Source organism: Chelonus insularis, unplaced genomic scaffold, assembly GCF_013357705.1.
Source record: "Chelonus insularis isolate UGA/USDA-ARS -01 unplaced genomic scaffold, ASM1335770v1 contig_24_pilon, whole genome shotgun sequence".
Taxonomy (NCBI): domain Eukaryota; kingdom Metazoa; phylum Arthropoda; class Insecta; order Hymenoptera; family Braconidae; genus Chelonus; species Chelonus insularis.
The window spans coordinates 1,331,340-1,348,262 of NW_023276446.1; the positions used below are offsets into that span (position 1 = coordinate 1,331,340).

General features: G+C 29.1%; 2 protein-coding genes and 1 long non-coding RNA gene across 10 annotated transcripts; 1 reads left to right on the plus strand and 2 right to left on the minus strand.

Annotated features, from left to right (window-relative positions):
* Nucleotides 1-654: 654 nt before the first annotated feature.
* LOC118064658 (uncharacterized) lies at nt 655-4,278 on the minus strand. The gene is made up of 4 exons (XR_004690071.1): nt 3,932-4,278; nt 3,690-3,860; nt 2,420-2,537; nt 655-788 (listed from the first exon to the last, which is right to left on the minus strand). It is a non-coding gene; the product is annotated as an uncharacterized lncRNA (long non-coding RNA).
* LOC118064656 (cytosolic carboxypeptidase 1-like) lies at nt 727-15,989 on the plus strand. Of its 6 annotated transcripts, XM_035079416.1 has the most exons (20): nt 1,471-2,086; nt 2,527-2,669; nt 3,025-3,107; nt 3,166-3,277; nt 3,367-3,509; nt 3,725-3,869; nt 3,943-4,074; nt 4,156-4,299; nt 4,705-4,876; nt 5,127-5,196; nt 5,256-5,479; nt 5,548-5,687; nt 5,769-6,166; nt 6,249-6,761; nt 6,842-7,020; nt 14,181-14,433; nt 14,604-14,728; nt 14,844-14,996; nt 15,182-15,325; nt 15,642-15,744. In XM_035079416.1, the coding sequence occupies exons 1-19, from the start codon at nt 1,995-1,997 to the stop codon at nt 15,312-15,314; spliced, it is 3,354 nt and encodes a 1,117-aa protein (XP_034935307.1). In that variant the 5' UTR covers nt 1,471-1,994; the 3' UTR covers nt 15,315-15,325; nt 15,642-15,744. The 6 variants fall into 6 exon arrangements, with proteins under 6 accessions (XP_034935308.1, XP_034935307.1, XP_034935305.1 ...); XM_035079417.1 differs by lacking the exon at nt 1,471-2,086 and adding an exon at nt 727-859 and having other exon boundaries at nt 5,548-6,166; XM_035079414.1 differs by having other exon boundaries at nt 5,548-6,166; nt 15,182-15,296; nt 15,642-15,989.
* On the minus strand, nt 7,095-10,789 carry LOC118064657 (uncharacterized). Of its 3 annotated transcripts, none has more exons than XM_035079418.1 (4): nt 10,637-10,777; nt 9,054-9,411; nt 8,825-8,980; nt 7,095-8,218 (listed from the first exon to the last, which is right to left on the minus strand). In XM_035079418.1, exons 1-4 carry the CDS (start codon nt 10,680-10,682, stop codon nt 7,522-7,524), a joined length of 1,257 nt encoding a protein of 418 aa, XP_034935309.1. In that variant the 5' UTR covers nt 10,683-10,777; the 3' UTR covers nt 7,095-7,521. The 3 variants fall into 3 exon arrangements, with proteins under 3 accessions (XP_034935309.1, XP_034935310.1, XP_034935312.1); XM_035079421.1 differs by having other exon boundaries at nt 8,081-8,218; nt 8,818-8,980; nt 10,637-10,789; XM_035079419.1 differs by lacking the exon at nt 10,637-10,777 and having other exon boundaries at nt 8,818-8,980; nt 9,054-9,195.
* Nucleotides 15,990-16,923: the final 934 nt, after the last annotated feature.

Here is a 16,923-nt window from a genome sequence, read left to right on the forward strand (position 1 = left end):
CGTACAATGCCGTGACAAGTCAAGTTTATTCGTTTTCTGAATGTTACATTCTACCTAACACTGCAGTCAAGATTTAATTTCAAAAAGGTGTCTATTGAATCTGATCATAATTCCCCATTTTTAGTATGCTTAGTAATCAGTCGAAAAATATTATCTATTTATTCATATTTATACCTAAATATTAATTCTAATAATAATTGTTATTATAATGATTAGCTATAATACGTAAAATTTGATACTATTTTGTGATTCTAAACCAATAAAATAGCAAATAATGAGGTGAGTCTTTACCAATAAAAAATAATTGATTAATCAGCATAATAGAAAAGAATTTGAATTATTTATTAAGCTATAATGAATCTCTTATGTATTTGAATACATGTATTATAAACAAGTTTTTTTTATTAAAGTTTTTTTCATCCTTCGAGCAAAAAAGATTTTAAACTTTCAAAAATATACCGCCTGTAGGGTTCAATCAATACTTGACTCTCGCCTACATGAGCTAACGAAATACTGATGCGTGTGTTTTGCGTAAAACTTCACACATTGTACTCTACACTTTTTATCATTCATTCACACTAGCTTGTTAAATTTTTAAATTAACTATCTATTTATGATTATTCATAATCAATACTTTGGTGTTTATCAACAAGTGTCCTATCTAAAGTCAATGACTATGAATGTTAGATGAAATATATCTCATCAAAATTCAAATAATATTGAGTGAATAAATTTGAGCACATCTCCAATAAATTGACACGATTGTAGACATGCAAGAATTCCGCAACCTGGAAACAAAAAAGAGTGAATAATAACATAAAATTTGTGAACAACATTAATATTATATTTTAAATTTAATGTAAGTATGCTAATCATCATTTTTTCTATTTTTAAAAAATCATTAAAAAATTTTTTAACTGATAATTATATGAAAAATACGCCTATTTATTTATTATTTTTCACATTAGTTAAATTTTATCAATAGTTAATAATTATAAATTATTTTCATTAAATAATTTATTTAAATTTTGTCATTTAATTGATGGTTTTGTTGGCTTATAATTACCAAGATCACGTAATTCACCTGTTTATCATGATATAAAAACGCCCACATTTTGGCAGAACTAATGATTAGGAAATTTTAAATTGATGATCTATAATGTCATGACTACGTTCAACATCAATTAATATTAATTAACAAAAATTACTATTATTATTATTTATCAAAAATTATCAGTAAAAATCACTATTTAACAAGAATCATTGAGAGATGAGTTATTTTCAATATTTTTATCACAAAGCCATGATAGAAGTAGCTCTAAATGAGCTGATAAATCATCAACAATAACAATAACAACAAAAACAAAGTAATGAGAGAATAATAGTGGAAGATTGTGTGAGGATTTACGGAAAGACAGAAAGCATGTATATTAATAGCAAGTCCGCGTGTGCACTTGGGATTTAAACATAGTTTTGGCTGAAGAAAACGTCAAAGCGACTCGACAAGTCGTTAGAAGTGTTTCGTTATTTCATATTTATCAAAAGTTGTATAAAAAAAGTGTTTAAGTGAAATTTGAATAATTAACATGATAGCATAACTATCAATCATCTTTTCCTGATATTAATGAACCATTTAAATGATTAACTATCGAAATTAATAAATTATTCATTTGAGTTAAATAGTAGTGAGATTGAAAAATTTTTTAATGATTTATTTCCATGCGTTCTTTTAACCCACATAATTCGCAAAGTAGTTCCGTCAATTTATTTTTAAAACATGAGTGAAAACTTGTATACGGAGAAGTGTATTTGTATCCTCAATTTATGAATGTAGTACATTCATCATTAGATCCAGTGGCTGTTTTTCAATATTAAAAAATTCAAAGTTATTGTAAAAAATGATTCATTCATTGTACAGTTAAAATTTAATTATTTTCACAAGTGCCTTTTTTATTGTTATTAAAGTATAAAGATTTAAAGTGCTTTCATTGACCATGAAAAAATCGAAAGATAGTGACAAGGAGAACTGGTGGTCTGAAGCGTACAGTAATCAATTGGAAAGTGTTTTTATCTCCAATAATCAAATGTAATTGGTTTGCAATTTTCAGGCTTTTATGATTGTAAATTTATGGGTTTCTGAGAGTCTCAATGTTTTAAATATCATTTTTATTATAACTAAGTTCAATATTTTTGTTTAAAAAAATTTTATCATTTTATTGTTTATCATCTTCATATTTAAAAACAATAATTTTCATAAAAACATCCTAGACATTGACACTATTATCATTTTCTGAACAAACAAAAGCTTGGCTTCTAAAGAACTTTTGGATATTTTCCAAATTTAAACAATTAATTAACGTATATTTAAAAATAAAGCTTCTCCTTTTAAGTTCTTTTGAATTAAAAATGTTTTAAATACCATAACACCCTTGATTATTTATTGCATGAATACAGCATCCTTCTTATTCGTCTTAGACTTGAATTTTTTTTAGGCCATTTAATAATTGTTTTGAATAAATTTACTAGAATGTCAGCACCTAGAACAGAAAGTCATGATTCAATAAACGATGTATTAGAAAAATTGAAATCCTGTACGTCAAAAATTCAAGACAATGGAGAAACAATACGAAATTTGTTGGCGAAACTTCACACACGCGTCACATCATCAGGTAAGAAAATTATTAGATGACAGGGCGTATTTATGATTTAGTAAATATATTATTAATTTGAGAGACGTAAGACAGGTGTAATCGTTGACAGTGAGATAGTACTATTTTTGAAAAAACATGATTTATTTACTTGTAAAATTTACGTAAATGGTTTACATCAAATTTACGACAGCAATAGTTATAATTTTGGACTAATTCCAATAAATATAGTTATTTTTTTACATGAATAATATCAAGAAATCGTATTATAAATAATACAGAAAAAAATATAAATATATTACAATCCCAAAACTATGAAAATGATCCGTGATGTTCTAAAAGTATTATTAAAAAAAAATCTTTGTTGTCTTTATAGATCGAAATGTTCGTGAACAAACACTGGAATTACTTTGGAATAAAGAGTTCAATACACTGGAGATCTTTATTCAATTATTGGAGGTAAATGTGTGTTACTTGAAAATTTATCAAAACAAAATTGATATTTTTTAAATTTCAGACATGTAAAGATAATACAATTGGTGGAAGTATCACTGAAATATTGCATGAATGTATTTCTCCACGACAATCAAAAATTAAATCAAAAGCAACGAAAGGAAAATATTCAACAAGTAGGTTGACTTTAGTGTGCTTGTTTTACCATAATAACGTAGTATAAAAAATATTTATTCAAATTAATCTTGTTTTTGTTACTTTTCAGAAAATGCTGGTCGCATAATAATAGCACAATTGATAGAATTTGGTGGTACTCAAGTATTTTTAAAACTTTTAATTAATTCACAACGGAGTGACAGTACAATGACAGAAATATTTGTTCATGAAATTCTGTGGATTTTAAGTCAGGTAAATATTTATTAAAATAATTAATTTTGAGTATGCTTACGAAAACTTTGTTTTTTATTAATTATCGTGTTGATTGATGAAAAAATTTACTGCAATAACAATGACAACAGTGTTAATAATGAGTTCAAATGAAATATTTAGTCGAAAAGAATTAAAAATAGAATTTTGAAAAACACTTACCTATAATTAATGATATAAATATTTATTTATTGTAGATTGCTCAAAAAGATCCAAAATTTTCAATGAAAATACGGATTTCAAGTGCTACAAAGATATTTCATTCTTTACTCAAACAACATTATAACGATGCTCGATTGCTATTACCACTTCTTATTATCTTAAAAAATCTTTCTAAAAACAGTAAGTTTTTAAAATGATTATTATATTAAAACAGGTATTACATAAAAAATATTTATACATACTTTGGGTACAGCATTTGCTGTGCAAATTCTCGTTAAAGATGGAATAGCAGCGACCTTGGAGAAAACTTTTGTGTGCATCGGTTACTCACCTCGCTTGAAACTAAAAATTCTGCTGGAATGTTTTAAATATTTTACAATGAGCAGTAAGCAAGCTTAAAATATTCAATACGATCAAAAATCGATGATAAAAATAGTCAAATAAATAGAGGATTATTTTTTTATAGAACTTTTTTGTGCTAAGTTCGTCAAAGTTGGAATGGTTTTCATGATGACGCGTATTTTTGATAGATGGGACAAATGGGATGGTCCAATAAGACAAAAAATAGCCAGCAATGCCCTCTGTACTCTCCATCACCTGTGTTCAATAAGTATGACGCACTATTATTCAAATAAAACCGTCATTTAGAAAGATATGTCGACTTGAAATATTTTTTTCTTTTATTATTTTTAATATTATCTTTGGTCGGTAGTCTTAGATACAGCATCATCGGAGTAGCCGTTGTGTATAGACCTGAGACTACATAACGTTATGAATAATTCATACTTGCCTTTGTTAGATACATCAAAAAGTCTTCATATGTAAAAATATATCATAAAAAAGTAACTGCAAAGCTACACGTAGTTATTCTAACAATGAAATATTTGTATCTTGTCTCTCTAAATTCTATGCCCTTGACTAAATTATTTTTGATGACTAAGCTAGGATATTTTTTTCATCTATTTGTAAGTAAAATTGAGAGCGTTGTTATTGTCATTACTTTCATTTATAACAGAATCCGGTCGGAAAGCTATTAAAGCAAATAATGGTCTACAAGTTCTCTATCGATTTTGCATTAATTGTCCGGAATCTAAAGCATACGACTTTCTTCTTTCACGAGTTTGTGGAATAATAAATCAATGTCTCGAAAAGAAAGAACTACCAGTACCTGAAATGTCACCTGTTCGGTTTGTATTCATTATCGGCTATTTACTTTTCAACTTTGCCCATTCTATTTATTTTCTTCTCATAAAGATAAAGAGTTTTACCTTTTTTTGTGAATTGTTTTAATATAATAATATCAATTAATGTTTTACGTTAAGTTATACAAAATAACTCAATAAACAGCAATAGCTGATTTATATTTAAATTAATAACATCTATTAGTAACATGTTAAATATTTTTTTATTTTATTATTAATAATATTCATCTTACAGATTTAATCTTCCAAACATCAATGGGAAACGAGCCAATAGTGTTGACAGTTGTAGTGATGTTGAAAGTCAGGTTTGTATTTTGTAATCAATTCAAAAATATAAAATAAAAAATACTGCGATTCTGTATAGGCTACCAGCATCAATTCATCCGAAAAGATTTCTAGTGATACGGAGTCAGCAGATGATGATGATAATGATGGCGATGATAATCAAAATGGTGATGGTAATGATGATAGAAAACATCCCATTTTCAAAAATAAATTAAATCACTATAATATAATCAATAATGTTGATGAGGATCAGTTTTTTACTAGTGTTATTACGTCTCAACGATCTATCGATAGTCTTCTTGGGTAAGATGAAATAAAATTTAAATATGATGTAGTCAAATATTAGTTAAATGTTTCTGTTTCTGTTTCAGATACCATATTTTGTTTAGAGAATTTGGGGGTTTAAAGAATCAGCTTGTAAACCAAAATAATATAAATCCAGATCGGACGGTTGATCCTTCATTAGAAAGAGTATTTAAACAATCTGAGCTGCTTAAGCATATAAAATCTGGTAATTCTACTAATTGGGCATCAGAAAATATTCCTAATTTAAACTCAAATATACTTTATCCACGGAAGTTGCAAATTTTAGATAACATCCCATTAAATGTAGAAGATAGGTCAATCTATTGTAGCTGCGCTAATAAAGTAAGGAGTGTAATCCCCTTCGTAAAGGTCGGTTATCCAGATCTAATCGGAGGCAATTGCTCTGAAACACCTGAACCACTTAATGACAAAGATAGAAAAGTCTGTCGAACGAAACTATTAAATAGCGTCGATCGTGGATTACGATCAAATTCTATGAATGCGGAAGTAATATTCGATCTAGATTCATTGACAACCTGTCAGACTGGATCAATTGAACGATCCCAAGTCGATCAGCTTCTTAGCAATGTTGATGAAGGTCAAACAGGTCGGCGAAATATGGAAATGAAGAGTTTACAGTTTGAATCAAGATTTGAGAGTGGAAATTTACGGAAAGTTATTCAGGTATTATATTCGTATGATAAAATATGGATTAAATAGGGTAATAAATAAAAAAGAAATCAATTTCTCATATTAATTATCACAGATAGGCTCAAGAGAATATGATCTCATTCTCACACCAGATGTTAATAGTGGCTCAAGACATCAATGGTTTTATTTTCAAGTATCTAATATGGAGGCAGGCATTCCTTATACATTCAATATAATAAATTGCGAGAAAGCTAATTCGCAATTTAATTTTGGTATGAAACCAATTTTATTCAGCGTTCTTGAATCTCAATTAGGAAGACCGGGTTGGGTCAGAATTGGTTCTGATATTTGCTATTACAGAAATTGTTATCGAAGACCATGCAAGAATAAAAATTATTTAACAACTTCATTCACTGTAACTTTTCCTCACTCTTACGATATTTGCTATCTAGCTTATCACTTTCCGTATACATACTCACAACTGATGAGTCACATCTGGAAGTGGTTAAAAAGGGTAGAAAAACAACAAATTTATTTTGAAGTTGAAACTCTATGTGATACTTTAAATAGCAATGAATGCCCCTTATTGACAATAACTGCACCAGAGTCTAAAATTAATCCCATGTCTGTAAGTTTTTTTTTTACTTCTTCAAATAGTAACTTTTTTTTATTCAAGATTAAAGAATAATATTTCTCTTTATCTTTCAGAAACGGAAGATAATTTTTTTAACATCGAGAATTCATCCAGGAGAGAGTAATTCATCGTGGGTAATGCATGGAACTTTAGAAACACTCTTAGGAAATTCAATTTATGCTCAAAGTTTACGTGATGATTATGTATTCAAGATTATTCCAATGCTAAATATTGAAGGTGTAATAAATGGTTGGTAAGTAAATCAAATAATCATACGACATTACACTTCATTTTTTTCGCACTGGTAATAATACAACATCAATGGCATAAATGTTAAAAAAAATATTATTGATGAAAAAAATGTTACAATTTAATTTTAAATATAATTGAATACGACTGGATGACGTAAATGTTATGATAAAAAATCGTCGTAAATTATCAAAAGAGTTAGTATAAAACATTTCGTCTTGCACTCGTATTCTAATTGGCAAAAAACATCGAACATGACATCAGTGGACATCCCTTGGCCCATCACCATAAAGCTTTAGCTTTTTACGTCCTCTGACGTCATATCTAATTATATTTATCATATAATAATTATCTATAAATTGATAAATTTTTTTCAAATCGATGATATTGCCTTGGTAATTCATCATTCTCTAATTTATATATCAATGACTGGAATTAATTAATTTTGTGGTTTCATGAATACTACAAAGATAAACTTAAGATCTACTTATTTTACTGAAAAAAACTACTTGGACGGAGGGTCTAATACTTTTCCGTTGGAGCGGACTTTAATGTTGTACCTATAAGCTGGTTCAGCATTAGGTAATATAGTACTAGAATCTTCCTCTTGATCCTTTGACGCTTCAGAAGCAATTCCACTTTCCGGTTCATCATTAACATAATCTTGAACACTCTCGTATGGCCCAATAGTTTTTGATTCTTCAACACCATTTTCTGGTATCAATTTAGCTTTTTCATAAATTGAACCTGGTAAATTTGTTCGAGGAATTGAACGGATTTCATGAGTTTCTAGTCCATCAAAGACACTCTCAGTTCTTGGTTTAATGCCAGTGTTACTAGTAAATAAACTCGTAATATCTGGTATATCCTCAGTTCTAATTCTCTTAACTTTTATTGTTTCTTCTTTACTCTTTCCGGTCGTCAAAGAATCAGAGGATAATGTACTCATCAGTCGACCAATCACAAGATCTTCAGGATGAGCAGAAGCCGAATCAAATGATGTATTTGGTGGAATTTCCTCATCGTGTTTTTCATTTTCATTTACATTTTCTTCTTGTTTATCGGTAGTTTCGGTCTGATCATTATTATTTTCTACTTTTTCATCTACACCTGTTGTCTCTGTCTCCAACTTATCCGCCGTCTCATCATCTTTGTTGAATTCCGGCAAGGCTGTTGTCGTCGTTGCATAAGGTTTACGAGTTCTAAAATTTTTTATTGATTAGAAAGCCAAATAAAATTAAAAAAGCTTTTGTTTTTTGAAAACATTGTATTAACAATAGTAAATAAAAAAATGATTTTATATGTACTGTTAAATTTTTTTTTTCAATATGTTATGAAAAAAATTATTTGAATAATCACGCAAATTTTGCAACCAAAAAATTATTTATACAATGTTTCATTTAGGATAGATTAGTTAGTAATAATATAACTTAATTAAATAATAAAAAGCAGAAATAGATTGTTAGTGATGTTAATAAGCTACCAGTGTCAATGAAAAGTGCGCACTCCTGCGATTAATGAACTATTAATAAAATAATCATAAAAGCTTTTTATAGCCAACTGAAATATTTAATATCATCTACTTATATTATCTAAAATTATACTTATAAATAATGATAATAATACTAATAATAATTATTATTACTATTATTTTTGATTATTATTAAAAATATTATTAATAATGTATGAAATAATTGCGAGTAAAAGTGTAAAGTGTAGTTATAACTAATTCAAATACTTAAATACCCCATAAACTTGAGCAGGCGCGCGACTTTTCATGTACTGTGATTAAATGTCTCACCTCTTACCCCTGAGTTGCCGAAACCGGTATGCTTCCGTAGTTATAATAATAACATCGCGTCTGCTCGCAAATGAAATCCTTAATGAGCGTACAATCTTGTGCATCCCATGCTAAAGTTGGTGATACCATTGCTACGCAACCATCAGTACTTCCACTATCTCCACTAAAACATATTGTTTCAATCAATTCATTGAATATTTTTCCAACATTATTTATAAATAAAAAAAATATCATACCTTTCTCGTGCTACCCTTTGTGGTTCAGTACCAGGAGGTACATCAACTGCTCTGTTACCAGAACGTCTTAACATATAATCAAAAGTAGCATTAAAAGGTAGTCCAGTACTCATCCATAAAAACATATCCGTTCCCAATTTATTTCCTGAGGTCCAGAAGTCATATTTAGTATATCCAGCATTTTTCAAATATTGAGTCATCGTATCTGCTTTTTCTTTTGTTTCAAAAGATGCTAATTGTAGACCAAGTGAACGACAATACTGATAAGCTAAGAAATAATTCAATTCAGGACTATAAGGATTCATTCTTGAAACAAAGTACTGAACTCCATCGAGTTGAATTGTTGTTATCCTTTGAGCTGAAATTAAAATTTATTTCATCAACATTTTGAAATAACTTTAATTTTATTAATTAATATTTGTATTATTCAAAAATCACATCAACTGCTATTGAGGTGACCTTGAAGATGTACATATGACTAAAATTCTTTAAAATAGTTTCTTATATTTTAAGACTCGTGAACTATAATTAATATTATCTTCAATTAATTTATTTAACAACTTGTAAATTAAAATAATTTAAAATAAATATTTTGTTATTTATTTTTTTTAAAAAGTCTTTACTGAAGCGTTTAATAGAAGATTGAAGTGATGAATAAAATTTTTAAAACATTTTATAAGTCGAGTCTTATAATTTGGAGACTGAATATAATCTTTTAAAGAATAAATATGAATTATGCATATTTTAAAAGCACGTGGAATGTTTGGCTAGGTGTGCACAAACATTCCAGCATGTATCATTTCGTCCGAGCACGTTTTTTTTGTCGCTTCCGAGTCACTAGACCATACATGTAAATGACAAAGAATGTTTAAGAATAATCCTATGAATAATAATTCATATACGAATATTCAGTTATCCTACCGTTATTACCACTTCTCTTGAAATAATTTTTTTCTGACTCTATACACTTAATAGAAGATCAGAATTTTATGTTTCATCTTGGTGCTCATAAAAAAAAAAGAAAACAATGGTGAGCACAGTCCATTGAACTCAATCATTAAATTGTCATATAAATTGTCTCATAAATCATGACTTGTCTCTTGCACAAAGAAGATGTTAAAAAAGAAGTGATAAAAAATTAAATAAATTATTCAATAAATATCTTGATGGTAATGAATTTTTTGCAATCAAAATTACATCGATAATTATTAGGATCAAAAAGATAATAGATCAATTTCATTGATGAAATAAAAAACATTGTGATGTTGTATAATGAATGATACAGGTGGTAAATGACCTGAAGGCCTTGAGACATTGATTTAGCATTGTATGAATATAATGTAAGATGCAACTGATTGTCTACCACATGCGGAACGCACATGGTGACTCGATTATGAGATAAGTTGATTAATTTACTATTTAATTACAGTAATATTTCACAGATCTTTTTTGAATATAAAGTTTTGTCAAATTAAAAAAAAAAAACAGAACTTTTTTCATTGATAAAATATTTGATAAATATTGATATGATCGGTTTAATTAATTAGAAAATAAATGAATGAATTGATAATGAAAAAACTTACCTGAAACAATAAATGTGGTGACAAGAAGTAACAGAATGATCTTCATATTATCAGAATATTAGTAAGATTTGTAAAGCTTCCGTGAACTATTTTAAAAACCGGATGTCAGTGTTAGGGTCGCGTTCTCGAACTGGTCTCGCGCAGCGTCGAGAGCTCCCTTAAGAGTCTTCTGGCGAGGGACCATGGAGAGGGGGTCGTTGAAGATGATTCACAAACCAACACCTATAGTATAGAGAAGTCAGACGAAACTCAGTTGAACCGTCTAAATAAAAAGTCTAAAACCCTAACTAATCACTCTACTCTCAACACGTTCTTCCTCACAAGACAAAAAAGACGGAAACAAACTTTTGTTCATATACTTACATATTTGAAAAATTATCTCAACGTTTAGGACCCTCAATGATTTAATTACATAATTTTTTTAAAAAAAAGTAAATGATAGAATTTTATTTTTATAAATTTATTTATTAGATAATATTTTTGGAATGATTATTTATTTATGATTTGTTATATTTTTAGATGCTAAATTGACCATAAGATGATAAATATTAATGGAATTCCATTGAAAAGAGCATTAATACAATCCCATAAGACGCATCGACCCCATTCGTGTCGCGATCTCATGGGAATGTAAGTACAAAGATTGGTTCGATAAGCAGAGATCAAAGTATAACTTGGTACAAGTCATGTAGTAAAGGCATAAACGTAGCTTCTCGCTTGAGGCTCCTTTGGTTTTCTCAACTAAACAAGCGATCCTCCTTCACCTTGTATATTTATCCTTCTTCTCTCAATATACTCTTTCTTAAGTCATGATCGTTTCTTCTTGCGCATTTCATTCTTTTCTACTTCGTAGTTACAGGCTCTGTTGGATCATCAACTAGAAGCCACTTCTCAGCAACATTTTCCCTTCACCATTTTTCCCTTTCCTATTTTTTATTCATTTATTTCTAGTCATTTTTTTTTCTCTCCCTTTTTGCTAGAGCTTTGCAAAAACAAAGACGATTCGCACTGTTGTAGAAGACCCGATATAGCGGGGGAGATGCCAACCAACTAAGTAAGAACACTTTGAGACTCGAGAAGAAACTTGAGGGGTAAGAGGAAGAAGCTGCGAGTCGAGGTCTATTTCAGGCCATGCAGGGGGATTACCATGTACGAACCACCACTCTGATGGAGGTCTCGATTCTTCTCTAGTCCGCGAATCGTCACGGACAAGTTGAAGACCGCAAGAAGGGCCTACGCTACTATACCCTGGGACCTTCGACATTCTTGTGCTCTTTTTTTCCATTTATCTTGCACCTAACGCACAGTGATCCTCATCACCAGTACTAATCATCATTATACATTTATTGATTCTCCAGATATTCTTCAATCAATTCAAACCAATCATTAAAACACAATATATTTTTAAACATCAATAAATTCTAGACTATTCTACATTTTTATTATTTTTCAAAACTGTTTCTAGATGATGGGGATCTTCGTTCACATCGTTATTGTTAGTGGCATTCAATAATTCATTACTTTAATTAAAAAATTTATTAAAACCGATCTTATATTTATAAGGAGCATCTTTAAATTCGAAGGTCAGCCAGGTAGTGGACAAGGATTATTGTACCTTTTATTTTCCTTTTTTTGTTCTCACCATAAAAAACTATGGAATCTTATAGGTATCATTGATTATAAAAAGGACTGTCTAAAAGCAATATTTCAATGCTTTGAATCCTTTTTTCACCCAAAGCATCTATAATTTTAAAAAGAAAGAAAGAAAAAATAATTCAAACTATTGATATATAATTAATCAATTAATTATACCTTATCTAAACAGAAATGATAATAATTAAACGGTTGACGAACAAATATGATAATTATATTCACCAACAGACCACTAAACTATGTGGAATACTAATAATAATTTTCCCTTTTAATTATCATTCTTATAAATATTCATGCATTACTCTTGCATAAAAAAGTTCAATGAAAAATTTCATATTGAACATCTTGCTTGTGTGTTAAGATCTCATATAATTTAAAATCCCCACGCAACTGCCGCCCTTCTACATCAATTCTTCTACATCCCCAGGGTGAATTCATATTTTTTTTATTTTTCCCCATTTTTCATCTTATACGTCAGGCAAAGTGAGAAGAAGAAGAAGAGGAAAAAATAAAATGAAACTTCCAATGGTCTTCACGCAAAACTTTAGACGTTAAAAGAAACCAAATGACCCGGGGCTATGTTTCAACTCTAATGAAGCTACATCTCCATCTTACAAACAGAAAATAATATTTCAAGAATTATTATACGTACCTTCATCATCGTCATCACCATCATCCACCTCGATACCTTTTTCTTATCGTAATGAATGCACGCAAGAAGAAATCATTTCAGTATAAGTAACAATTTATCTTTTTATCATTTTTTCAGATAATAAAAAAGTTCTAGCAATGAGGCTCAGACATTGAAGAGCGAAGAATGGTGATGATACTAAAGTATTTTAATAAAAAAAAACTTCTTCATTTAATATATCTTAAAAGCAAGGAAGAATAAAGCAAAAGCCAAATGCTTTGTACTTTGAACATTGAAAAAAGTTAGCGGTCAAGGTTCTTACTTAAAAGTCATTGACATCATCTACACTTGTTAATTTCCTTTTGACGCTTTGAACTGTTATGCCATACTTCTTGATTATTTCCAACGATCATTGATAGCTTTACAGATTTTTTCAAGTATGTCATTGAGATAGAATATGGATGTAACCAATGATTAGAGTAGCAGGGAAGTGGTGTATTATTGTTGGAGATGATTTTTCCGTTTAAGAAATTCTTCCTCAAGAAGATACCCAGCGGCTGCAGAAGAGTAAAAAGCCTTGGATTGAACGAACCAACTAACGAGCGTTGACTCTCGTCATGCTGCAATTTCAGCTCACCAGCAGCTAAATCAATTTTCCACTCGACTCCTCTTCGTTTCATTCGCATTGCAGAGTGACCATTGGCTCGTTTTCCTCTCCATCTCGTCATCCTCATGCGTGTGAGAATTTATGATTAACATCCATAGTAGTCCTATTACGTAGCAGCAATATAATCTTTATACTTCTAGTATTTGTATCAATAAACATCAAATAGACACATTTTATATTTATTATAAATGTAAATTCAATTTATCAACTATTGTTTTCGATTTCCTCGTATTTACATATTTATCGTATATTTAGTAAATTCTCATCAGATATTTAATTCTATAGATATTTTTTCCTTTACGTTATTACTCGCATACTATTACTATGCACGACACAGGAAGATTGTTTCCTCCAAGAATGACTTCCGGCCGCCGGAAACGTCTTTCTAACTGCGATTGAATCCTTAAATGACATCTACTGCTCTTTTCAACATTTTATCAATGGCACCAACTTTATTAATATCTTCATTTTATAATTTATACATATCATTTATTATTTATTATATGTTAGATTTCATAGATTTATTTCATATAATTGTTTTTGTTTAAAAGATTTTTATCAAGTGGTAATTATTATAAAAAAAATATTTATAGCAACCGATATGGCTTGACGAATGAAGATTTAAATCGGCGATGGAATAATCCTAATCCAGTACTCCATCCAGTGGTTTATCATACAAAAGGTCTCATGGAATATTGTGGAAGAGTATTACAACGTCCACCTTATGTGTTTGTTGACTACCACGGTCATTCTCGTCGGAAAAACGTATTTCTCTTTGGTTGCTCAAGGTCAGGTTCTTGGAGTGCAGCAGACCGCGAGAAACCTGATCAGCCAGCTCACTATTTGGTAATTGTAATTTTAAATGCCATCCATCATTTCCATTACATGGCACTATTAATGATCATATCATGTTTCTTGTGATTTTTAAAAATTTTTTTCTTAAAATATCTGTATAGATATATATTTTTAAATGAATCAATGAATAAAATAAATATCCAATGGTTTTGCACTTTCAGGTATTGCCAAGACTCATGCAGAAAACATCGCCTGCTTTTGCTTTGCCTCTGTGTTCGTTCAAGGTCGAAAGGAACAAGGAATCCACGGCCAGGGTCGCCATATGGCGCCAGCTCGGCGTAGCCAGGTGAGAGCTTCAACTATTTATCTCCTATCAGATGGCCAATTTTAAACACTATCATTGGATTTAAACATTTTATTTATATTATCTACAATTATTGATCATTTTTTCATGATTCAAGAAGTTACACAATGGAAAGTAGCTTCTGCGGTTGTGATCAAGGGCCACTAGCTGGCTTCCACTTAGATACTGTACACCTTAAGAACGTAGGTCGGGATTTTTGCCAGGCTTTATCTTTTCTCAAGGACTTTGGTGATAATTGGAACTTTGACAAGTATGTAATTTGAGTATAATTTCAACGAATTTATGGCAAGTAGCATACCTAGTTATTTAAGAATAAATTCCGGTATTTAAAGATAATGAAATTATGGCATATTAAAGACAATTAATGTATTTACTTGAAATTTACACATTATTCAAGTAATATTAGATTTTCGATAAGTATATATCAATACATAGATCAACTGAAGAGTCTTGTTGTCCATACAACTGTATTAAGAAGATGTCAAAAAGTTCTAAGTGTATCCAGGACAGGCATGCTGTTCAACATATTGAAGGAATAACGAGAAATTCTGTAATTGCCAACAATTAAAAATTATTAAGGCGAGAATTTTCTTGCGTGTTTAAGTTGCTCAAATTTAAGTGCAATTCTTCGATTTACAACTTTAATATACTGATATATTTATCTGATCTAGTATTTTTGCATGCTTTCATTTCTACTTATTAATATCGTTTTTTCATATAATTAAATCATCCAATTATGCCCAACAATCATAAAAAATAATACACTTTTCATATACATATTAAAAATATATTATTTTTACTTCATAACTTTATGCTAAAATTAATACAAATGAGTGCATATCTTGATAATATCAAATTACTATTTACTTAGTTCAATTATTGTTTTAACTTGCAGATGTTCGAGTGATATCTTTATAGAACAAGAAGAAAAATTTAGTGAAACAGAAATATCATCAACTTATGATTCAGATGATTCTAGTGATAATGATTAAATGGATCTCACAATAGTAATTATTATAAGCTTACTTGTAGATAATTATTTAATGCAATAAAAAACGAATCTTTCGGAGCTTTTAAAACGACTTATTAGAATACTAGTTATTATTATTATTAATAGTTGCAGTAGTGATAATAAGAATCACTTATTTATGAACAAGATAATTATCGTCATTTATTACATACATAATTAGTCAATGTTACTTTGTATTATTTTAAATGTATTAAATAAATTAATTTTACAGTAAAATTATTCAGCCAATTTACAAACTTTAAATTCCAAACAAATATCATAGCAACATTTTTCATCATTTCCATGACAGTCATTGTCGTCATGACATAGCACTAATATATGGCTCCAGTCGAAACTTTTCGGACATTCAGCTCTCAGGGACGGACACTTTTTCATTTTCTTTATAGGAGGAAAATCTTGCAGGTGTGATAAATATGGAATTAAATGCCAAACTGTAGAGCCAAGTATTTTAAACCAAAAATTCAGTGATGATGTTGACATCCATGAGTTATGTTGCCATTTATCAGGAAATCCAGTTGGGCAACAATAGAATAAATTTTCATCTGTCTTACACCAATATTTACACGGTTTTCCACTGATTGTATTTATCACTAGACTCTGAATAATAATACTGACAATCAAAAAATTATAAAACATTTTGTTTTCTGTTAAATTTGAACTTGCTGAGTAACTTGTTATTAATGGTATCCAGCTTTCTTTAGCTCCTCTTCTTATAAATACGTGTGAAACTTTCTAATTACGGAATGTAACTTAAAAATATTTTTCTAATAATTTCAATTTTAAAACAATGCCATAATGAATTTCTTAATTTATGTTTAAAAATAAATTATCTTTCCTTATTTTAATTTAAATTCGAAGATGAGTGGTAGTCACAATATTTATTTTAATGCGAAAAATATTTCTTGTTCCATAAAATTGTTTATTTATTTTATTTATTAACTATTTAAATTAAGTAGTTAAGGCTATGAATAAAAATAAAGTATATTTTATTTTTTATGATGATTAAAATTTTAACTTATATCATTTTTCTCTTTTAAAAAATTGATCGGTGACATTTTTCAAATAAATTCGTTTGTATTTGAAATTTTAAAATCTCATAACATGGTTAAATAAGTTATGCTTATACTTTACAACTACTTCCAGAAAA